Consider the following 24,502-nt stretch of genomic DNA (forward strand, 5'->3'; position numbering starts at 1 on the left):
GGGTGAAGTTCCAGAGGACTGGAGGGTGGCATCAGTGGTCCCAATTTTCAAAAAGGGTAGTAGAAGGGACATGGGGAATTATAGACCTTGTTAGCCTTACGTCCATTGTAGGAAAAACAATGGAAAGGCTCATAATAGAGATCTAGTGATGCTAGATAGGGAAGGGAGGCTGACAGCCACACAATACGGCTTCTGCAAAAACAGGTCCTGCCAGACAAACCTGGTGGAATTCTATGACAAGTTTTCGCGATGGCTAGATGGAGGGGATGCAGTGGATGTGGTATACCTGGATCTCAGCAAGGCCTTTGACAAAGTGCCCCATGATATCCTGGTGGAGAAATTGAGGAGTTTTGGGATACACCAAAGCACTGTCAGGTGGATTAGGGCATGGTTGACTGACTGAAAGCAGAAGGTAACCATTAGCTGGGAATCATTGGGATGGCGGCTAGTGACAAGCAGGGTTCCCCAGGGCTCTGTCCTGGGGCCAATCCAGTTTAATCTTTTCATTAATAACATGGAAGAAGGGGTGAACAGTCTGCTGATCAAATTTGCAGATGACACTAAAACTGGAGCAGAGGCCACAACTGAGGAGCAGGTACTCCAGATCCAAAAGGATCTGGACAGACTATGGAAGTGGGCAGGAGACAACAGGATGGCGTTCAATGTGGATAAGTGCAAGGTCTTGCACTTGGGGTACAGGAATAGGTGTCATAAGTACAGGTTAGGTGACAAGTGGCTGGAGAGCAGCACTTGTGAAAGGGACCTCGGGGTACTGGTTGACTGCAGGCTAAACATGAGTCAGCAGTGTGATGCGGTGGTCAAGAGGGCGAACGCCACCCTTGGTTGCATAGCCAGAAGTGTGGCTTCTGGATTAAGAGAGGTATTACTACCACTCTACACGACTCTGGTGCGCCCACAACTGGAGTATTGTGCTCAGTTTTGGGCCCCTCATTACGGAAAGGATACAGCCAGGTTAGAGTCAGTGCGGTGTAGGGCCACAAGGTTGGTGGCCGGTTTGCAGGGGATTGGGTATGAGGCGAAACTGAGGGAACTGGGTCTCTTCAGCCTGGAGAAAAGGAGACGCAGAAGGGATATGTTGGCGACATACAGGTATGTGAGGGGATGTCACATGGAGATGGGTAGAGAGGAAGGCAGGACGTGCTCCAACGGAGCAAAGCTCAGGGAGCCAAGGTTCCATTTAGATGCCAGGAAGCACTTCCTGACAGTCAGGACCCTGAGGGTGTGGAATGGGTTTCCACGAGAGGTCGTAGAGGCACCATCGGTGTGGGTGTTCAAGGATAGGCTGGACGTCCACATGGTGGGCCTGTCGTGAGCAGAGCCGGCCGGTGCCGGAGATCAGACTAGATGGCCCGGGAGACCCCTTCTGACTCACTCTGTTTCTATGTTTCTATGGTATTCTAGGCCCATATTAGGGTAAGGGGTGTACACCAGGGTAGGGTTAGGGTTAGAAAAACGAGGTGTCCTGGCATGATTTTGATGGTTGGAATGTGTTTGGAATAGGCAGAAATAAGGAGCCGAGCTGAAAAAGCTACTGCAGAAGGCTTTTTCAAAATCGCATTATTTTCAATGGAACTTTCGCCCTATATTAGGGTTAGGGGTGCGTACAGGGTAGGGTTAGGGTTAGAAAAATGAGGTTTCGTAGTATGATTTGGATGGTGGGAATGTGTTTAGACTGGGCAGAAATGATGAGCTGTGCAGAAAAAGCTACTCAAGGAACGCCTTTTCAAAATTGTACTATATTAATGGAACTTTACCCCTATATTAGGATTAGGGGTGTGCACCAGGATAGGGTTAGGGTTAGAAAAATGAGGTGTCCTGGTATGTTTCTGATCGTTGGAATGTGTTTTGAGTGCGTGGAAATTTTGTGCTGTGCAGAAAAAGCTCTTCAAGGAAGGCTTTTTCAGAATTGTCATATTTTCTGTGGTATTTTAGCCCCATATTAGGGTTAGGGCTGTGCACCAGGGTAGGTTAGGGTCAGAAAAACAAGGTGTCCTGGCATGATTCTTATGGTCGGAATGTGTTTGGAATGAGGAGAAATGATGAGCTGTGCCTTAAAACCTTCTCAAGGAGGACTTTTTTAGAATCACCCTCTTTTCAGTGAAACTTTAGCCCTATATTAGGGTTAGGAGTGAGCACCAGGGTAGCGAGAAGCTGAGAGCACTGTCAGAGAAGCTGAGAGCACTGTCTTCAGGAGGCCAGACTGTTTTACTGGGCCTGTTTTACTGGGACTGTTTTACTATCAGAGTCATCCAAGGCAGAATGGTCAAAGTGGATGTACGAGATTAAGATGCACCTACCCTCTTCAGGAGGAATGGTCACAGCAGCAGAAGAGAATCGATATCTCTAATGATGACTGGGGTGGAAAAACTCCTGAAGGCCAGCTATTGGGCAGCAGTGGTAGCCAAGGATCGTTCATAAACAACAACAGTGACACTCAAGCTAATTCTGGCTAGTAATTCTTACTTTGAAAACCCCTTCATGAAATAATCCAAAATGAGTGATGGTACCAGAAGATGAGACCCCCCAGGCTGGAAGGCAGGGATCTACTGAGAAATATCAAAGACACGTACAAATAGCTCTGTTGTTAATAACACATCTAGTTCAAAACTGAAAAGGAGTCTAGTGGCTGATATGCAGAGGTGAAAGGAAAGTCCAAAGCTGTATTGCACATACAGTTGGAACATGAGAACCATGCACCAAGGCAAACTGGAAACCATAAAGGAGGAAATGGAACGGTTAACCGTCACAGTTCTTGTTGTGAGCAAACTATAGGGGACTGGAATGTGGCATTTTCAGTCAGACACTACTCTGGAAATGACTAACTCAGAAGAAATTTATTAGCTCTAATATTAAGACAAAAGGTAGCACAGGCAGTAAGGGGCTGTAATGCAAATTCAAATGGGAGAATAACAATCAGAATTAGTGGAAAACCTATCAAGATAACCATAATTCAAGGCTTTAGGCCAACAGATGCTGAAGAGATAAACCAAAAATTTTAATGCAGGTATTCAAGAGGAAATTGATAACATACCAAAACAAGACATGCTGCTAATCCTGGGTAACTGGAATGCAAAAGTAGGAAACAAAGCAGAATCCCATGTTGTAGAGCAGTTTGGCCTAGAGATTAGAAATGGAGCAGAAGAACAACTCCTAGAATTCTGTGCAGCCAACAATCTGTTTATCACAAATACTTCAAGCCAGTCAGACGACTCTATACATGGACATTACCATATGTCCAATACAGAAATTAAATAGACTATGTAATTGGAAGTAGTAGAAGGAGAAACTGTTATCTTGATGCCAAGACCAGACTGCAGAAATGACCATGAACTCTTATTATCAAAAATCAGAGTAAAGACAAAAAAGATTACCAGCAGAAATATAGTGCCAAAATACTACTTAGCAGCATCCCTGAGGAATTGAAAGGCATGGAAAGAACAGATTTGCATTATTCAACTTAATTGATCATAAGCCAGAAGAACTGTGGACTGAAACCAGAGATTTTATTACGGAAGAATGTGAAAAGAAAATTCCTGTAGGAAAAAGAAAGAAAAGGCCTAGATTGATCACAGAAGGTATACTTATAGTTGCTAAGGACAGGTGACATACTTAGTTGCTAAGGACAGCAGAAGTGCCAGAAATAGGGTCAGAATCCCCAGTGCAACTTTCCAGTGACTCCTGCATAGGGACAAAAAACCCTATTACAATACCAGTGCAAAGAAATAGAAAAGATCCACAAGAGGAGAAACAAGAGACTTTTTCCAGAAGATCCAAGAATTCAAACAGAAATTCAAACCTAGATTAGGAACGGTGAAAGACAAACAAGGGAACATACTATCTGACCAGGAGAAAATGAAGAGAAGATGGAAAGAATATGCAGAAGAACTATACAGAAGAGAGACTCCTTCAATGAGAAATCCTTTGAGGAAAAGCCTGCACTATTTGAAAGTGACGTGAAAGCTACTCTGAAAGCATTTGGAAGGATAAAGCACCCAGAGTAGACAGGATATCAATCAAACTATTTCAAGCTGCAAAAGTTAATCAGTCCAAATTCCTGACAAGAAATATGCCAACAAATATGGAAAACAAAACAAAGGCCAACAGACCAGAAACATTTAGTATACATTCTAATCCCCAAGAGAGGAGATGCAGCAATCATAGGACCATTACATTAATTTCTCACACAAGCAAAATGATGCTCAAAGTGTTATATGGAATGAGAAATGCCTGACCTTTAAGCTGAATACTGAAAAGAAGAGGCACTCAAGATCCCATGGAGCATACCAAAAAATTTCAGAAAAAGATCAGTCTATGCTTTATAGACTACAGCAAAACCTTTTGTGGATGACAAGGAATGATCCTGAAAGAAATGGGTGTCCTTCGGCACTAATTGTCTGATCGTCCTGATGGGTAACCTGTTCACTGAGAAGAATCTTCTGTTAAGACAGGCTATAGAGAAACAGAATGGCTTCCTATAGGCAAAGGTGTCAGATAGGGGTGTATTTTATCTCCCTATCTGTTCAATCTGTATGTAAATCATTTATGGAAAGCTGAATTGCAATCACAGAAAGGAGTCAAAGCTGGTAGAAGATGCATCAATAATTTAAGATTTACAGATGACACCATACCACTGGCAGAAAGCAGCAATTATTTGAAACAACTCCTGATGAAAGTGAAAGAAGAATGTACAAAAGCAATACTGCAGCTAAATATTAAGGGAAAAAATAATGTCCACTGAACTTTAGTGTTAACAATGAAGAACCTGAAATTGTGAAAGGTTGTACATACCTTGGCTCAATCATCAATTCAAAGGGAAACTGCTACTAAGAAATTTGAACAAGACTGAGACTTGGAGGGGCAGCAATGATGGCACTAAAAAGATAATAAAGTGTAAGGATGTTTCACTGGAGCCCAAGGTCAGTCTCATCCATGCTACTGTATTCCCAATCACTGTGCATGGGTGTGGAAACTAGACAGTGAAGAAAGCTCACAGGAAGAAAATTGATGTGTTTGAAGAGAAGGAGGTGGAGGGAGAGCTTGAGGGCATATAACAACTAGAATTAGTGTTTGGGATGAAGAAAATGTTCACTTGCAACAGCACTGAAGAAGCCTTGTAAATGATTTGTTGGCAGGTAGTCTCCTGTTTCTGCTCATCTGCGTCACCATCATCCATGACTAGCTGTCTGCTCTGTTGGTGAACAGTTGCCACTGTAGTATGCTTTAGAACTCCAAGATATAAATTCCAAGATCTCACCTGCATCTGAAGAACTACCGGCCTTTCAAGGCAGAACAAAAAAGCCACGAATGTCATTATATGGCAATTAGCAGCCTCAGCTTTAAATATATGAGAAAGGCATCTATGATAGGAGATTGTCATGACCAGAAATTGCCGTAAGAGAACACTTGGTTTCCTTTATGAGGGTCTGTCTTTACAACTTCTGCTGGAGGAAATGCTTGACAGCTTCTTTTAAAATATAGCAGTAACTTCCAAGGAAGATAGGTTGATGTAGGGTAATTGTGTGGGGTTCTCTACCACATCTGCATCACCATCCCATGAGAGCACAGGGCAGTGAGCAGTCCAATCTGCAACCTGCTGCTGTGCTGCAAAGTCCTTAGAATGCTGTTGAAGCCTGTCCTCAGAATTTCAAACAGACTGTGATAGACCCATCTGTCTGAGAGAAAGTGTGAACTTATCCAGTGGTATTTAATGTAGGCAGTAAGCCCCCAACCTAGGAAAACATCCCTCCCCTAAAACTGGTGTGGGAGAATTCTCTGATTGCCAGTAATGTGCGAAACTTGGTGGGGATTTTTTTCTTTTAATGTGGATGCTTAAGCTGTCAGTTCTTCTTTTCTGCTGGTGGCACAATATGCCCTCCAACATCTCTGTAGAATTCTAGTATCTCTGCACTGCAATGCTTTATTAGACTGATTCCAAATATTTCTTGTTGATTTTGTTGCTTCAGTGAAATAAATATACATACTGGGGTGGCAATGATTGTGGGGAATGATTATGTAAAGCAAGTCATTGTTAAAGCAAGGGTTCCTAACCGATAGCTCATGGGCCACATTAAGCAATTTTACCAGGCCCTGGTGTCATGGAAAGGATATTTTAGAGGCCTTTCATTCATAGGGCCTCTATAAGTTAGAAATGTCTTGATGTCATATAACAACAGTGATGTCTCATCAAATGTTAGTCAAGTTAAAATATTTCCTTCTAGTTTCCCTTCCAGTGATTTTTTAAAAAGAAAAACACAATTAGTGTATGGAAACTGTAATGGATTCTGTATGCAACAGGTACACTGTAAGCATACATATACCAATGATACGTAATAGTAGCCATACCATGGCTCTTTGCCTAGATAGCACCAGAATTATTACATAATTTCTGAGAAGGCCAATTTATGTGTCAGAATATTTCTCTAGATTTCTGTCTGGAAAATAAAGTAGCTCCAGAAGTTGGTCGTCTGTATATCAGAGCATGAAACATATATATTGTGGATTTAAAACTTTTTTTAGTGTACAAAACTAGATTGTTGTAATTGACTTATTCATGATCTTACTTGTGGCAGGTGCAAGATCATCATATTATCTATTTTATATTTCATGATTGTTATTTTTCTACTGCAGTTAAACAAGTAAAGGGGTCATGGCACGTTTAACGAAACGGCGGCAAGCAGATACAAAAGCTATCCAGCATCTTTGGGCGGCTATAGAAATAATCCGAAATCAGAAGCAAATTGCTAACATTGACCGTATTACAAAGTAAGTGTCATTTAAATACTACTAATAAAATCACATGAGGCAAAGAAAACCTGTCAATAATGAAAATGGTGTACTACAGGAGCATTTCCCTTGCGTAAAATTTTATGTATATATGCTACTATTCCATAGCTTTCAAGTCCTGATTCATGCAAAATTAGAAAAAGAAAACTATAAGGTTGATGTGATTTGACCTGTTTTCTGTCTTGCCTATTTTTTTGCCATTAGCAGAATCTGATATATTCTAAAAAGATGAAACAGTTTGTTGTCAAGTATAAAATAGAATCCCTGCTGCAAAAATGTTATATTAAATTCCCCAATTACGAGGGAATTTTTGTTTGCAGTTTTTCTCCCCACACTACACTGGATTATTATTAATATTGATGTAGTTATTATTAATTTCATTCCTCTCCTGCCCAACAACTGAAGCTGCCTTGGCAATTTCCAAAAATTCACAAAAATAGAAAAAGCTACAATAAAATGGCGTACTGTTTCTGATAGATAAAATTTTAAACAAATCCTTAACCAATATAGGCAACTAAAAGAGTTTTTCTAATTCAGCTCAGCTGAGGTAAGCCCTCACATATGTCATTAAATGCATTGAATACCTTGGATAAAAAGACAAAGTCAACCTGGGAGTAAAACATAGCCGATTTGTGCCGGTGGCCTTGTGAACTTATTTTATAAATGAACTTTTTTCATACATGGAGGGTTACTACTGAGAAGGCTCTCTCTGTTTTTCCAATCCTCTAAACCTGCCTTGTAGGTGACACTTAGAGTGAACTCCCAAATGTTGATCATAGCATCTGGGCAAATTCAGATCAGGAGAGACCTTCCTTCAGGTTTTGTGGTCTCAAACCTATAAGGCTTTATAGGTTACCTTAAATTTATAACTCTGTGGTATCATTGCTTGCATTCATACATAATTCCAAGTATCTAAGAGGAAGGGATCATAGCTCAGTAGTAGGTCTCATGTTTTGCTTGAAGCAGTTCCACATTCAATCCTCATTGAAATTAAAAGAAATAAGATCCCTGGCAATTCCTGCTTAAGGCTCAGATAGGAGGTGATGGGAAATTGCCCTTCTCTGCCTATTCGAAGTAGATCATACTAGACCAATAATGTGACCAGAATAAGTAGTTTCCATAATTTGGCATTATGGGCCCAAGCCTTAGGTTCACACAGTCTTTCACGTCTTCTTTCTCAATGTGTAAGCTGATTTTGGTTTGAAGTGCATTTTGTGCATGCACATTTTGTCTGAACTGGGAAAACTGTGGTTTGCACAAGTTGTAGCTTGCCATAAGCAGAGACCTTAAGCCATGGTCTAATTCTATTTTGTGATCTTGGGCATAAATCCAAAATACCGTTAATGGAGGAAATTGCTGTGCAGGCAGAACTCAGCTAGCTTTTTCTGTTGTGCAAAAACTAACAGACCTCTTTGTAAATTCTAAGATCTGTAAAGGACTGCAGAAGCAGAACTTCAGTTAGCTTCTTCCTGAATGCATAGCTCAGAGCTTGATTTCCACAAATGTGACATCATTTGCACTAGTAGAATGACAACCCTGAATGGAACCCTTGACAGTGTGCCTTGTACAAACCAGAGATTGCTGGTTTGAGTGATACAGCAAAATGGTTTTCCACTAACCAGAATGGAAGCTTTTAATGTCTGCTTGTGCATGGATGATGGGGAGGAGGAAATACATAAGCTTGTTCTTGTAATGCCAAATCATGTCAGAATGTGTTATTGTATCATGTAATATTGATGCATCTACTTGACACCAGCATGACAACTTCAAAATCAGAACTCATATAGTAACAGATTCTGTCTCAAGTAGCCACCTATATTTTGTAATATTATTATTATTATTATAACATTTCTAATATGTGATGTAATTTTGTAGTGTGGATAATATTAGAGCTATTGTGTTGTGGTCTACTGATAAGAAATATATTGTTGTCATAGGAGGTAAAGGTTGTCTGCTGAAGACATAACTTATTTTACTTTCCAATTGATTTATAACAAACATGTAGACATTGATTATTGATTAAAAGGTGGAAATAATACTTAGGGCAAAGGATCACCCATTACAGCTGCTTGAGAGTTAAAAAGGTTAATCATGCTTAGAATAGAATAAGTTTAAACATCAGATTAAAACTGCCTTGCAGTTAACTGATTACCCAGTTCTTTTAGATGGGCACCTTGCCCTGACACAAAAAGCTATGGGGTGGTATAGTTTTCTTATTTATCTGCAAGGCTGAATTAAATTACAGTATGTCCCAAAAAGGGAGGAAGAGGAACTGTGATGTATTGATGCAAGATACAAGTCTAGGATAAATTGTATTTCAGTGTGCAGCTGTGAAAGGTTGGAATAAATGAGGAGCCTGCAATCCCATGTGATCCAGGAGCATGCTAAACCTTATCCAATGTCTCTTTGAACTGCAATGCAAACTGCTCTTCTGAGCAGAGAATTTAACTTGATAATTATGTATTAAGATGGGATTTGTTTGTATTGTTTTGTCATTCAATCAAAACCTAATCCTCCGTCATCAACCCATTTTATAGGGAAAAAAGAAATTCTCCTCAATTTGAAATAAAGCAATCAGACTTTGATTATGTAAGCAAGATAGCCAGTTTACAGCTGCAATTCTCTTTGCAGAAAATGGTTAATAGGTTAAACAGCCAGATTGTGATGCTGGATATGCTTCCCTGGGCTTCTTGACATTCATTGAAATTCATTAACGTAATGAAATTTGCAGGATTTATTCCTCCAAATTCATTGAACATGAAAATGGATGAGAGATACACTGAAAAATCTTGTGCAATAATATGCAGCAGAAAATAAAGCAATGGCTTTTAATGTGCTTAATTAGCCTGGATTGTAAGTTTTGTTTTAGGATTGGCTAGTATCCTTGAGTTTATGAAGGAAAAAAATATACAAGCTATAAACATTTTTTGAGAGTTACAGAAATTACTTCCAGTGAGATTTCAGCATAGAAGAAATGCACCATTAAAATACTCCACCTTCAGAAATATCCATATAGTTGTAATCAAAGTTAGCACAATTGAAGTAATAGTACTTCTGCCATATACTAAAGGCAAATTCTTAATGTGGCCAGTAATGTACAGTGTACCTATTCAGGGGTACTAGGATTGTGTATTGTCAGTTCTCCTCTGCTTGTACTTATCTGCCTTCAAGTGTAAATGTGCAATTGTTGTACCTTCCTTTTCTATAGGTAGGAGCACCACCTAGAACAGTAGGCAATATTTTCCAGATTAAAATGGTAGTAATTCACATGTAGAGCATATATTTTACAAAAAGTATATAAAAAGAGATTCAATCACTCTTATAACTAGGTGGGGCTGGGATTTAACTTCTGCTTAAAATCCCAAAATGCTATTTCCAAGTAGCACACACAATACTGAATTGGATGGACTATTTCTCTGACTCAGTATAATGCCTGCTTCTAGGTTTCGGTAATCAGGTGTATTATGTTTATATATGCACATGCTTGATTTGCATATTAGGATATAAGTGTAGTTGTGCACATAGAAGGGGTATATAAAATTCACTGGATTTGACTTCTTAGCTTGGACACTAAAATGAACACGGTGCTATTACATCTTAGTAGACATATTATTAGAAAGGGAATTTCTTACTATACTTAAACCTCATGTTATTTTATTTTTGAAGACATTGACTGGAAACTAGAATTAATTCTGCTTGTGTACCTGGTTCTCTATTTTCATGCTTCATTTTCAGAGACAATATTTGTTTCATAGAGGGACATTTCTGTGGGAATGGTTATTTAGCAAGTCCAAACTTTAAACAGGCAGAAGATTTAGAAAGATGAGGGAAGAAACATAAATGGAAACAAATCCATATATCTGAGCAGTCTTAAAAATATGGTAGGCTCACTTAATACTTTCTGATACTTTCCACACGTAATACAAATGTGGCGGAATAAAGGACAGATGTGATTAGTGAAGAATGCTTCATTCCAAGTATTTTCAGGCTTAATGCCATCTTTTATATAATACACACACACACACCTGTTGTTAAATAACCCCAGAAAATCTCATAGTGTGCCAATCTGTGACTGATTTTCTGATGTGTGTAAGTGCCCTTATTTGTAGATTATGTCTTGTTCAGGCTCAGAAAGCAATAAAAAAGAACCGTCTTTGGATGTGGTTGACCTTGATAAAAATTAAAATCCCTCTAGCATTCTTCATGTCACAGCATATTAATAATAACATCAACAAAATATTACGATTGCCATTATTTTAAAAGGAAGCCCTTGAATTTATTATTGTTACTCAAGTGTTCAGTTTTATGTAAGTTACTCTGATATAAACAGCAAAATAGTGTGTGTATTTGTGTGTGAGGGGGATTTTGTGATAAAACGCAACAGCATGGTATTTGGCTGTTGGGCTGTATAGAATATATATTTATATACACTATATATAAAATAGTTGCTCAGAAATTTTCTTTTCCATTGCCAGATTGCAATGTGCTGGTTTCTGTGCTTGTATCATTTGGTAGACCTTGTTTGTTTATGTAGTTTCTTCTTTCAGTGAAAAAAACATAATTGTTCACTGTTGGAGATGTTTTATTAGCTTTGGATACAGTCCATGAGAAAATTAAGTCATTTACATGGGGCTTGTACTGTAAATTTTCGTGGTTGATTTTACTTATTGTTTCTGTTGCTCATCTACATTGTTGGGCACCTGCAAAGGTCTGCGCCAATCTGAGGGAGGGGCATTGCTCATTTCCAGGGTGCTGCTTTTAACAAAGGAAACAGTGACTTCGTGTTCTCGTAACACTGGAAATTAAAATGTGTGCCTATCTTGTCTGTACTTACAGTTTTTTAAAATCACTTAACTGCCAACTTCAAACATTTAATTTGAAGGAATCTTATAGAAATAGCATCTTGAATAGGCAGTGGAATGCATGTCATATTTATTGATTATTCATCTCTGGGCAAATGTAATTCAAAAGGTACGCTGGCTGAACCGCAGATGCATGTGTTCCTGAAGAAAATTGTAAGAACAAATTTGGGAACACTCAGTGTCATCCAGAGCTATTTTATTTACAGAAACAAAAATAAGATGCTTTCTTTTCTTCTGGCTTTGTTTAAACAGACCCTTATTCATACAGTACATTCTTTCACCACTAAGGTGAGCTGAATGAAATTGATATGACTGGTTGCTGCTTTTGGCACAGGAAACAGTGACTTTCTGTTTTCCCAATACTGTTTTATTGAAAATTAAAATCTGTATCTGTTCTGTCTGTACATGCATGATTTATATTTTATTTTTGTTTTTATTTCTTCTTAATACTATTTGCACAGCTATCATAATATCCATCTTCAGACTTTTAATTTTAAGCACTGTCATCCAAGTTGGTAGAGCTTCTGTAGAAAAACTAGTTAGAGTATGACAGCCTATAAGCCCACTGTTCAACTAGTCTACCCAAAGACCAAAGGATTCCTTCACTACCTCATACCATTTTTATATATGCAACTTCTCTCTTACCTACACGAATGCACACATATTTTTTAAAGTGGAAATGGATACGCTTTCTTGCTTCCCTCCTCCCTATTTGTGTGCCAGGAAGTCAGCCTCCGTTCAAAAATATTTATTTAGTAAGATAATCTATAACTCACCCTTCAATTGCCAAAGCAATATGACAGATAAAAAGATGTCATGTCAGATAATAAGTAGATCTAAGTAAATCTGGATCCTACCCAGGAATCTGTAAGAGGCAGCTTCTCCAAAGAGAGGAAAATATGACAGAAGAAGTCTTCAGTGGCATGGCTGGTTAGTACTTTGCTTTCTTAGTTGTATAGGTGGGGTCTGCAGTCTAACGGTCTGTTAGTTAATGACATGTTTGAGTGGAAATATACAGTGAATTTAATCTCTGGAACAAGCAGCCCTTATCAGCATTCAAATTATTAGTTTTGACAGAACTGACCAGTTAATAAGCATTATATGAGGTTGCATGTTGCCTGAGGTATTTAAAGCTTGAACAAACAGGATCACCTCTTAGGTCTGTCAACAGCGTCTGCAGAAACGTCAGGCAGATTTTAGTCTATTCCCATCTGCTGGATATATCCCTATAAAAGTCCAAGCAAAAAACCCTTGCATTTTTAAGTAAATTACTATTTGCTCTGATTTCATGCATGGAATGGTTGTAACCCATCTGCTTAGAGACATGTGATCTTGCTTTAAATAGGACAAGTTACTGGACTGGACTGGACTGGACATTGGCCCTAATTTGGCCCTAATTCTCAAAGTGAGAGAAACCTGATGTATTTTCATTTAATGAATTCCTTTAGTGGAAATGCAACTGACACAAGTTCTAAGCTTGTAGTTTATTTCACTAATAAAAATAATATGATAGCAAAAGGTACTTCATTTTTAATTTGTCTCCAGTAGTATTCTGTGTTTGCTTGTTTGTTTATTTTATATCCTACCTTTCTGCTGAAGACAGACAATTGACAATCTAGATTTAAGTCACAGCTCCATCCTGGTGCCCTCCCATTCATTTGATAGATAACTTTTCTATGTCCAGAATTATGTTGTACATCTGCAGAGCTCCTTTGCATGCACAACTACATGCATAGACACATTAAAGATGTGTGTAGGGACTTGCAAATCACAAAAACAAAACCTGACCCCAGCATGATACACCCCGCCCTTCACAAGTTCATAAAAAGCCTTCTAGTGAATGTTGGAAAGGATTCTATATCTGTGTACTGAGAATATGTGAGACCTGCTGCAAAGGTAGTTGTGAGGCTTATTGGAATAAAGCAAATATAGTTATAATGAAAATGAAATGGTGAAATAAAGGCTGGCATCTTTAGCATTGATGCATTGATGCAACACTTCTTGGAAGACTGAATAATTCTTAATGTGAATAGGTTTTAAAATAGTTTTGACAATTAAAGCTTTTCAGATGGTTGAAAAAGCCACACTACACACACTTGCCTAGATGTTCCAGTGAGTTAAGTGTAGCTTACTTTGAGGGGAACCTGTATAGGACTGCATACTGAGTACACTGAATATTCAGAACACAAAGGATTCTGAATATTCTGCAAGGATTGTAGAATATTTCCTTGCACAGACATGCTATACAGCAATATCTTGCAGCAATCTCTATGGTTTTTGTACTCTCTGCTTTCAGATGAGTAAATCCTGAGAAGACAGAGCTATTAACACTAGACTACTGAGCTGCAACCTAAGATAGTTTCTCTATCCCCTTCTGTTCCCTGTGAGCAGACAATGTCATCTGGCCAGATCAGGAATTTTAACAGGCAGATTATCAGTAAGAACCTATTTATTTCAGCAGACAGATCTTTATTTTAGCTAAAGGAGATTAGCATTAACTTCCTCTTACTCAAAGAAGTTACATTGCAGAATGGTTACTTCAGCTTCCTGGCTGATTTAAGTCCATTGTGGTGTTTTGCGGAAATTAATTCTCTCTCTTTGCCATATACTTCCTCATCTGCAAGCATATTTACTTTTACCACCTGACTGGAAAACAGCCTAAGGAGTATAATATGCTTCTCAATCTGTTGACCAGAGACAGAAACACGATCAAAACACAAATAGCTCTCTTCCTCCAAGGTAAGACTAATCAGATCTTTCAAGGGAACCACAAGAAGGGAGTTGCTTTATCTCTTGTCTGTCTTGCAAAAATGTTCTTTTTGCTCATTAGCAGCAAAAGCCAATCCCTTGGATTAATGATGTGTTGTGGGAATGTTCTTCCTGCTTAGTAATGTGCTTCATTTGATAATTTAGCTAGAACCTTTACTCTTAGGTCCAGAAGAATTTTGCCTTCCTTCCTTAATGACTGGTCTCTGTATAGTTGCTCACTGGGAGACTCAATTCTAGGCCCTCATTGTGGAAAGTTCTAGAACACTAGTTTGAATAGGAGCCCTTTGCACTACATTCCATTGGCTGAAAGGTCACTACAGCTTAACCAGGAGGTGGAGCCAGCACTATTCTCTTATCACAGTGGATAAGGGGTTTTTACTGTGAATTATATTACCTCAGAATGGCCTAACAGGTTTACTTCCGCAGTACTAATACTAATACTAAGAAGAAGGCAGGCAGGCCGTCCGGCAGTCCTGCAGAAACTGGTACTCGAGGTTTCCCTCAAGTACTTAGATACAGCACTTCAATGTGTTGATTTTTTAAATTGTACTTCTCTCTTTGGGAGTCATTGTTTCATATTCTGCATGGAAGATTCCTCTTGCAGGAAGTAACTATTTTAAATAACAGAACAGTGTGGCATAAAGCTTCCTCTGTAAAGAGCGACATTTGGGGTTTAAGTACATCCATTTAAAACAAAATTGTTTAAATTTCTTTTTTAAAATGTACAATAAAAACTAGACATAATTTCCTAGACTAAGTTTGTGCTCTTCCATCTGCTAATTATCGGGTGGTAATGTACACACTTGGAAAGTGTGGATTTCCAAATTCTTATACCTACTCCCACCTCAGCTTGCCATTCCTTCGTTCTTCATGCCAGTAGTTTTCTTTGCTTCCCCTGTGGTAATGTCAGCCATTCAGAAAGGTCTGTCATACTGTTAATAGTAGAGGAAAATCTAATTCAGACAAATAATGCAATCCTTTTGACATTTTTATATGGAGAAAAACTTCTGATATCCTTTTTTTAACTCAATTAATTGTCTTGAATGCCATTTTTGACCATATAAATAGAAATAAATAAATAAATCTGTAGCCTTGGGAGACTAGAGCCCAGAATATTAGCATTATATACTTGCAATGATATGTTTATTTTGTTTTGTTGTGCAATATAAAAGCAAACAAACTGCTCCACTAGAAAATAAGAACCAAAGAACAGAACTAACATACTACAATGTTTGAGTGAGCTCCAAAAAGATCCTTAGTACTAGTTACGTACACACAGTCACCATATAGTTGTATATAACTGAAGATGCTCATATGTTAAAAGTAATGATGCACATACTTCAGCAAAGACACCCCAGATATCTATATATTTATCCAGTAGTAGATTAAGCCTAAACTACCTATTTAAAAATTCAAGTTGCATAAAATCTTCCACCCATTGTGTTATTGCAGGTGACTGTTTATGCTTCCAATGTTGTAATATTAATTTTTTAGCTGTCAGAAGGATGAAGAATATCCATTACATTGACCTTGCATTCAATTCAAAGAGAGCAGTAGGTAATTCAAATGAGCATGCATATCCTTAATATTAAAGAACTTTCCATTACAATATTTATCTGAATTATTACCTCCTCCCAAAAGGAAGTTGACATGGGGCATTGCCTAAGCATATGGAGAAGAGAAGCATTAGCAACATTACAGTTCGAATCATGGGCTGATTAAATCTTTCTGAAAGAGATACTGTGGAGGCCAGCATACTCGTAATGTCAATTTATGTTGAATTAAGTGCAGCCAAAGATCTACAACTCCTTACAAAATGGATAATAATGAAGCATCCTATTGGTTGGGCAAGATGGGGTGCACCAGTTCATTTTTTCATTCTTGCTTGAGACCCTGTGTATTATATTATTCATTGGTAATAGTTATGTATACACATGAATCGTAGGCAGAGACATTGCAGGAGATGTGGTCCACATCTACTAAAACTGTCTCATCCAAAGCAGTTTTGCAATTTGTAAAAAAGTTGTATCTTATTATATGAAAGGATGTCTCTATCTTGCATATCCGTGTACTCCTTTAACAGAAAAGGGGAAAGCTAGGTTTTCTTCACTTCTCCACAATGTCTTGCTAACTTGGGGTTTTTTGTTTGCTATTGTTGTGTTTATGATCTAATCAGTTTTACATGCTTGTACAGATAAAAAGCGTTTGCAGTTAGGAGGGCAAAGAGGAGAGAAGTTCTCTCCTCCCCATCGTCTTCACTGAGTGGGGGAGGGCAGGCTGTAAACTGGCAGTTGTTTACCTGGATGAAACCATACATTTGTTGCTTGTACATAAAATAGAAAAAAAAAACCCTCTGTTGATTGGACAGTACTCTTAGAAGAAGGTATTTTGCTCTTCTGTCATTTCTCTTGATATTGTAGCATAGTAGGGTATACATTGCTAGGCAAGCAGTTAGACAAGTCTTTATGCTAATGCAGTCATTTGATGCTTTGCATGCACTGAAATTGCTGGCTACCTAATCCAATGAGTTGAGGAATTGCATTGTTCACCTTTCATGCCAACATTGTACTTGCTAGCATGTAACTTGTAATGCTAATTGCCATTGGTATACTTTGTCCTCTCTATTCACATTCATGGTTTTCACAGTGGCTGGGATGGTGCTTGCTGTCATTATCCTTTTTTTTGCTATATCACTGACCTCTTCTTGTTCCAACAGGGGGTGTCTGATGGAAGGAAAAGCAGCCTTACTGTCCTTTTCCACAGTGGTGGGATGTTCTTTCCTTTCTCCTAGCTCCAAGCAACTATTCTTCCCAGGGAAGAGAATCCCCCCTGACAAAAGCTGCAGACTCTTTTTGTTTTGTTTGAAAAGTGTTACCCATGATGGAAACGCAAATGTTTCTTTCTTGACTTAGCAAAGTTAATTGTGTCAGAGATTTGGGGGCTCTGATTTAGCAAACATACAAACTTCTGTAGACTATGTGGTGCAGAGTGCAAATATTTGAGGAATGCAGCAGGAAAAGGGTGAGGAACAAGAACATATTTTTTACAACATTTTTGTTGTAAGCCGCCCCGAGGCTTCGGCGAATGGGGCGGCATAAAAATGTTTTAATAAATAAATAAATAAATAAAATATTTAAGGATATTTAAATAGATACATCCACGCCACAAAATATATGACAAACTTTAAGACCATTTTGAAAGAAGTCATTTTCTGTTTTCTTTGCAGGTATATGTCTCGGGTTCATGGTATGCATCCCAAAGAGACCACTCGTCAGCTTAGTTTAGCAGTAAAGGATGGCCTCGTTGTTGAAACCTTGACTGTGGGATGCAAGGGATCAAAAGCTGGTATTGAGCAAGAAGGATACTGGCTTCCTGGAGATGAGATTGTGAGTATATATTCCACAAGACTTTACATCACATCTCCTGGTACGTTGACATGCAGCCTGCTATTTGCAGCTCCTACTAGCAACATACACACAGGGCCTCAGATCAGTTTACTTTTTAAATCTAATTTTTGCATAAAGTTATTTTCTTTAATGGCTTTATGTAGCTATAGGATATTTTTCCAGCACAAAATTCTTTAGATACAAATAAATTACTGCTTGAATTAGATGCTTAGAAGCATCAAAGAAGCTTTTTAAATGATGTAATGAAAATGGATGGTATTCATATATCTACATTTTTTATCTATAGGTTCAATTTAAGGTATAGAGACACACCCCAGAATCCAAAAACCACTTTAGGCTGAATTTTGTGACACCCCCTGCCCTCTCTTTGAATAGTGTGTCATGTCATGGCAAAAAACTTGCTTTTGAATAAATTTCAAAGAGGTTGATTTCATATTGTAAGCTACCTTGGATAAACCTATGTCTTGAAAGGTGGCAAAGGGATATATTAAATGATTTTTCTGTGTGGCATGGGGTGTTGCTATTTGTGGACCCAAAGCATGCAGAATTTGTCCCATGATTCACTGAATCCTGGACATATGGTTGAGTCTCAAATTAAGGCACAAAGGGACCAAAATATCAACCAGGGATTGGCATTTTACTCCATAGTTGCCCTGTTCTCTAGTAGGATGTCTTTGAAACGCCTACTATTGGCTACTGTTGGAATGGGTTATGACAAAGAATGGCTGTTCTTGTGTTCTTTTGCAGAGAGGCCCTGGATGAATGGCATCAGAGGAACTACCAGACAAGAATTTAGGAGACTCACTGGGTGTTGGGATAGAATAGAATAGGTCAGCCAGGTTTGTCTTTAAGAACCTGAGGTTTAGCACAGCCCAAGATCTCAGATACCCCTACAAATCTGAGCTGCAGAGACTGGCCTTGAGCCTTATACTGCTTCAATTTGATGGCATTTAGGCATAGAATCTGATGTTTTACTTATGATATCTTGAAAAGTTCTTGCCCATAAATTGTAATGTATGAGTTTTAATTATATATGACAATGATACAGGCTGAGTCCTTCTCCAAAAATGTAATGCTTTCAAACTTTAACAACTTAATACTTGTACAATTTCTAACTATGTTCCAGAACACTGGGTAAACATTCTGTTGTTTCAACAACAAGGTGAAATTATCATATTGTTTACAGTTTTCAGTTTAAAAGGATAATAACAAATTACTAATTATATAATTAAATTATCAACTTAAAAAGAAAGCTGTCATACAGAATTAAACTTTAAATTTGCAAACAAATTTAAGAAAAATGGCAGGATGTTTGTAGGTTCATGTGATCAAGATAATTGCCTAACAGTGCAACTCTGTGTATGTTTACTTGGAAGTAAGCTCCAGTGTCCAGTAGGGCTTACACCCAGGTAACTTTCTATAGGATGACAGTTTTCAATTTTTAGGAATTTCATCTATACCAAAGAGGCCAAATCTGTGTCTTAAAAATAAAACAAAATGAAAATGGCATATTCAGCGTAACATCCTCATTTGGAGGGTTAGAAATCTATAGGCCTAATCCAGTCATAGAGATTCCCTGTCTGACTTGTGGATACTACCACTTGGAGGAATCCCCACTCCTCACTGTGATTGGAGATAACAGCAGTGATTCTGGTGTGGTTATTTCTCTTTGTGGGAGGGCCAACTGTATGAGGGGGAATCCCTGCTGTTATTATTCTGACTGTGGCCACTATCACAGATGATAAAAGTGCAGGCCAGTTCTCTAGCCCTGATCTAGAGGAAAGGAGAAAAACAAGACCATCCGAGTGCAGGCAACAATTCAAAATGGATCTGTTTATTTCCAAATACCATTTTTTCCTTTTTTCCAGTTTTTGACATCATAAAACCTGTATTACAAGAAGTACTATTCCCTTTTTCAGGTCTCATTTTTATAAAGGAGAAGTTAAAAGGCTTCAACTGAGAATTCTTTCCACAATTCACATACCCTAAGAATTAACAGCATGCCAACTTTGTGTTGTTGAGATGAAGTGTGTGGTTTGCACTAAATAATAGATATTTTATGCTAAACGAGTAAAAATTCGTCATGCAGAAAAGCTGGTATCTGAATTAAGTAAGCATTCTATATCCCCTTAGGTTCCATAATTATTATGCTGCAGCTAGTCAAGGAAGGGACAATGAGCTTTTTTGTGGCTCCGAAATCTTATCCCATCATCATTTTAAAATTTTGCTGGATCCCCTTCTTCTTCTGGGTATTTCAGCTTGCTGTGCCTATGTCTCTTATCCATAAGGGCTGGAGAGCAGCCTGAAATTCTCAGAATGCTGAATTCTGCACCCAGGTATAACTTTCTCAGCATTTCTGTGCTTGCATGGAATTGCAGAATATACACACTCCTGTTCATAGATAAGTCTTGTGCGTACCCTTTAGAAGAAGAAAATCCAAGAGGAGACACTTTTTCTTTCCATGGACCTTTAAAGAATTGTGTCCCTTATAGAAACCAGAATAATCTTTCTTCTCTTGCATCACATCACTATGGCTAGGATTAGCCTAATTAGCCAGGGTGACTTATATTGTAAATTCGTTTTATATTTTTAATGTATTATATTTTAATGTTTTGTGAGCCACCCCGAGGCTTCGGCGAATGGGGCAGCATAGAAATTTTCTAAATAAATAAATAAATAAATAAATAGTTTTCAGATCATGACAAGAAAGGTGTTGCATAGATGCAAACAATGCATTTTACTATAGTTAATGAGACTAATTTGCTTATTTTGGTTGAACAATGTTTTAAAGTTGGTTTAACAAACCTAAAATCTGTGTTAAAAATGTTTTGCTTTAATTTTTTCAGTCATTGCTTACACATTATAACCCCCCACCTTTTCAGTTTGTCAGAAAAGTGTCAGTGCCAGCTAACTTTTTTAGCATCATTTATTTTTGAAATTTTCCTTGACGAAACTGCATATTTATTGTGCTTAGGCATTACTAGTGCATTCTCTTTGAGAATTCAACAGACATGCCTTTTGATCATTAATAATGGGATGAATTCTGATTTACATGAACTGTAGTGTAATTTTCATGAAGTGTAATTATTAACTTGCATCCTTGATCCTAAAGACTCTGGCCATGATCCAAGGGTACATGTGTAAAAACATTCCTATGTTAATGGGGCTTTAGAAATAGCCCTAACGTAGAAGAATTTTCGTAAAAGATGGAAAGTAACAAGATACTCTGATTGTTTTATTACAGGCTTGCTGATCTTGTGAGCCAAAATGTTGCCAACCAGATGGCTACAAGGCTGTATTCTGGTTGGTGGGTCACAAGTTGAGCAGGCCTGTTATGTTGTATTTGCAGTATATTAAACCATCCCCCCACATCACAAACACATAAGTGCTGGGCAGTACTAATAATCAAGATTAACATCGTACAGTCCCAAAACCACCTCTGCTTGAGTGTCTGTTTATAGTTTACAGTTCCTTTTTATGTCTGCGCTGTATTATTTTGGATTAAGATCATCCCATGTCTTTTCAAGTTGTTGCTCTGCAAGGTCCCTGTAATTAGCCAGACATCCGATCATAATTTCCTTCATCTGCTAGTGCACAGACTCTACACACTTTTTGCATGTAAAGAAAATTCCTTTACAAATGTACCCTATTTTCTCATTTGTGTAATAGTCACTTCCCAGATATGACTGTCCTTCCTTTTAACTACCAGGCTAAAGCATTATTTATTTATGAAATGTGGAGACAAGTAGGTATCTGATAATTCATAATATGCTACCTTCTGGATTTTTGGAGGGGTTGACACCATTAAGGTACATTATGTGAGTCAAACATGCGTTTCTTCCTAGGGGTCATTTGGCAAGTGCATAAATTCCTCTGCTGTGCTGAACAGTTCCAGACATGGAACCATTTGGGCTCCATGTTGCTTCAAGTGTGTGTTTTCCTAATTAATTTAACTGCTTGGAAGGCTTTCAGGAGCACAATAGAAGAAGGGGAAATAATTCAAGAGAGAGCAACTTTTAGAGATTATTTGGGGAAAATGTAGAGTCAGGATGCTATCTGTAATACTATGCTTTCCCAGTCTCCATGTTTCGATTCATATGCCTCAGATGGGTTCCAGAACAGAGACCATGTTTTTTTTTGTTTCTTTATTTTGAAAGGCCTACAGTATGCAGCCTTTCTCCCGGACAACAGCAAAAATCAAGGTGAACAACTTTTGCACTATGTAGTCTTGAATTTCCTGTTATATTTTCTCTTTCTGTTGTACATTGGGATAGATTAGATAGTTGCTTCTTTAGTTGTCAGGTAATTGTATTAATAATGCTTGTCATCCATGTTCCATGCATTTCTGAAATTGGTGTACACTACATGGCACTGTGGCTGAAATACTTTTTTTTTCTGCTTCCTGGGGAGCTGGAAGTGGTTTCTCACATGTTTTGCCACAAGATGTGAAGTTGCAATGGTTTCCCTTTTATCAGTTATTTTGGGAGTAGAGATGACATCTGGTGGCAGACTTTGCAAATACAGAGGAGGACATCTTTGTACTTTTAGATTTTGAGAAGTTCTTTCTATTAGTACAATACAATCAACCAGATGTTAAACTTAACATACATATCTCCTGTCTTATGCAAGGAAAGTATGTGGCAGATACCCATCTAGTTTCCTGATTCTGCAAAATGTCCCAACACATGTTCAGATTGTAGGCCAGCTTTAAAAAACAAAGATCTTGATTTTTAAAAAAAGAAGATTGGTCTTGAAATTTGTGTTGGGGATACAAAGTATATCAGAAATGAGAGTTTTGTCTGAACTTCACCTTGTTGACATTAGTAGGCATTTTTGATCCCTGTAACTTTACTCCTGAGTTTCTGTCTCTTTATTAAATTGTAATTAAGAATATAACACTCATGCTGGATCAGACCAAATGTCCATCCAGTCCACCACTCTGTACATACAGTGGCAAACCAGCTGCCCATGCATGATGGGCACAAGACCTCCTCCTGCTCAAGCTCCTGAAAAATGGGTATATGCAGGCACACCACCTCTTGTAAATGAGGTAACACAGTCTGCAAGGCTAGTAGCCACTAATAGCCTTCCCCCACAAATTGTTAAGGTAATATTTTAAATGTATGATTTTAATAGGAATTTGACATTACAAATATAAGCCCCCACCCTTGGGAATACAGGCTACTTGAAGTTTTACCCTTATGTTTACTTCTCCTTTTTTAACATAGTCATGCTAAAAAGTTATCGGTTATGAACAAATAATTATTCATAAAGCTTTAGAAATAAGCTTTGAAACACAATGATCAAAATGCTAAAGAAAGTACATTTTCTTCTCTTAACCTGATGATGCATTTGTCAAGAACATGTTTGGGGTATCTTTAACCTAAGCTTCAAAGCCCTTGCAGCTAGTGCTACTCAAGCTAACGATAAAAAGCTCCTTCATCATTGGGAGTATCTGTACCATCCACCCTGAGTTGGAAGATGATACCATTTGTGCTGTGTGGTTTATGGATGAGTGTAAACATGGTTAAATCCCAGTGTATCCAACAGCTAAGCAGAACAGCCTCTGTCTGATCAAAGTCTTTGTACCATTCGAGGGTGAAGTACAGCACTGAGCACATAACGTGAGTTAGCTAAATCCAGTTTAGCTACAAGCTCTTAGCTACAATGCAACAAGACAATGTTGATGCTTATGCCAGTTCCTACTATTATATGAACAATCACATTTGTGATTTGAAAATTTTATCTTCTCATTTGTTTTTATTTCATTAATAGCATCATTTTGACTAAGGTCCCAATTGACCAGGAAGTTTTCCTACAGAAGCCCCAGTGAAATTAATGAGAATTGAATAGATCTTGGTAGTGCTCTAAGGCAGATCCCTTTCATTTCAGTGGGACTAATGCAGAAAGGCTTCCAAGAAGATTTTTCTTGTTCTTCTTTCATTGGTCTTTTTCTACTGATGAACATTCAGCAAACTTATGCAAAGAAGAAGAAGAGTATATAGCATACAAAAGTGATTTAACAATAATATTATTAATCTGGATTTCCAACATAAAATAAGAGTTGCATTGCTTTATTTCTAAAGTACTTTGATCTGAAAGTTCTGTGTGTATAAATTTTGTATAGATTGCTAGGAAGGACCTGATGAAATAAAAACAGAGCAGAAAAAAAAGTAATCACATTTGTTACCTAGAACTGGTGTGAAATTTATTGCATATATCTATTTCAGTAAATAGATATAACTATTGTTTTGCTTTTTAAAAGTATACATACAAAATAAAAAGGTACGGTTGACACTCAGTAATTGCTGCCTGCCAGATGTTTCAGGAGTACATGGGCCACTGCCAGATTTGTGACCAGGTCAAGCCAAAGCAAAGACATTGCCTATGTGAAATGACATTTCCTGCAAAAGCTGACAGTGTGACTCCCACAAGTCACACAACCAAGCACTTTTTGAGTGCCTGCTACTGTGCAAAATCACAACAGCCACATATTAAAGGTGATGATTGTTCACACAAACCACACCTTTCATGAGCAGAAGTTCCAGTGAATGATGTAGTTTACATGATTGCTGGCACTCACTGTGCTGCCTGCCACTGATATGTGCTTACTGTGATATGCAAACACAGGCAAGGGCCATGATGCTGTGGAGAGCAAAC

The 24,502-nt window shown here is 38.0% G+C and overlaps 1 protein-coding gene across 14 annotated transcripts in view; it reads left to right on the forward strand.

The window, feature by feature from the left end:
* The window catches only part of ZMYND11 (zinc finger MYND-type containing 11), a 98,742-nt gene that overhangs the window by 48,432 nt on the left and 25,808 nt on the right, over positions 1–24,502 (forward strand). For 8 of the 14 annotated variants that reach the window (XM_044424734.1, XM_044424728.1, XM_044424731.1 and 5 more), the window contains 3 exons: positions 6,649–6,783; positions 17,662–17,821; positions 22,000–22,044. In XM_044424734.1, the coding sequence (XP_044280669.1) occupies positions 6,668–6,783; positions 17,662–17,821; positions 22,000–22,044 (321 nt within the window). In that variant the 5' untranslated portion in view covers positions 6,649–6,667. Of the gene's footprint in view, positions 1–6,648; positions 6,784–13,927; positions 14,406–17,661; positions 17,822–17,859; positions 18,673–21,999; positions 22,045–24,502 lie in introns of those variants that run through there. The other 6 variants (XM_044424735.1, XM_044424733.1, XM_044424740.1 and 3 more) reach the window with 4 other exon arrangements.

Source organism: Varanus komodoensis, unplaced genomic scaffold (assembly GCF_004798865.1).
Source record: "Varanus komodoensis strain SLA01 unplaced genomic scaffold, ASM479886v1 scaffold15, whole genome shotgun sequence".
Classification (NCBI taxonomy): Eukaryota; Metazoa; Chordata; class Lepidosauria; order Squamata; family Varanidae; genus Varanus; species Varanus komodoensis.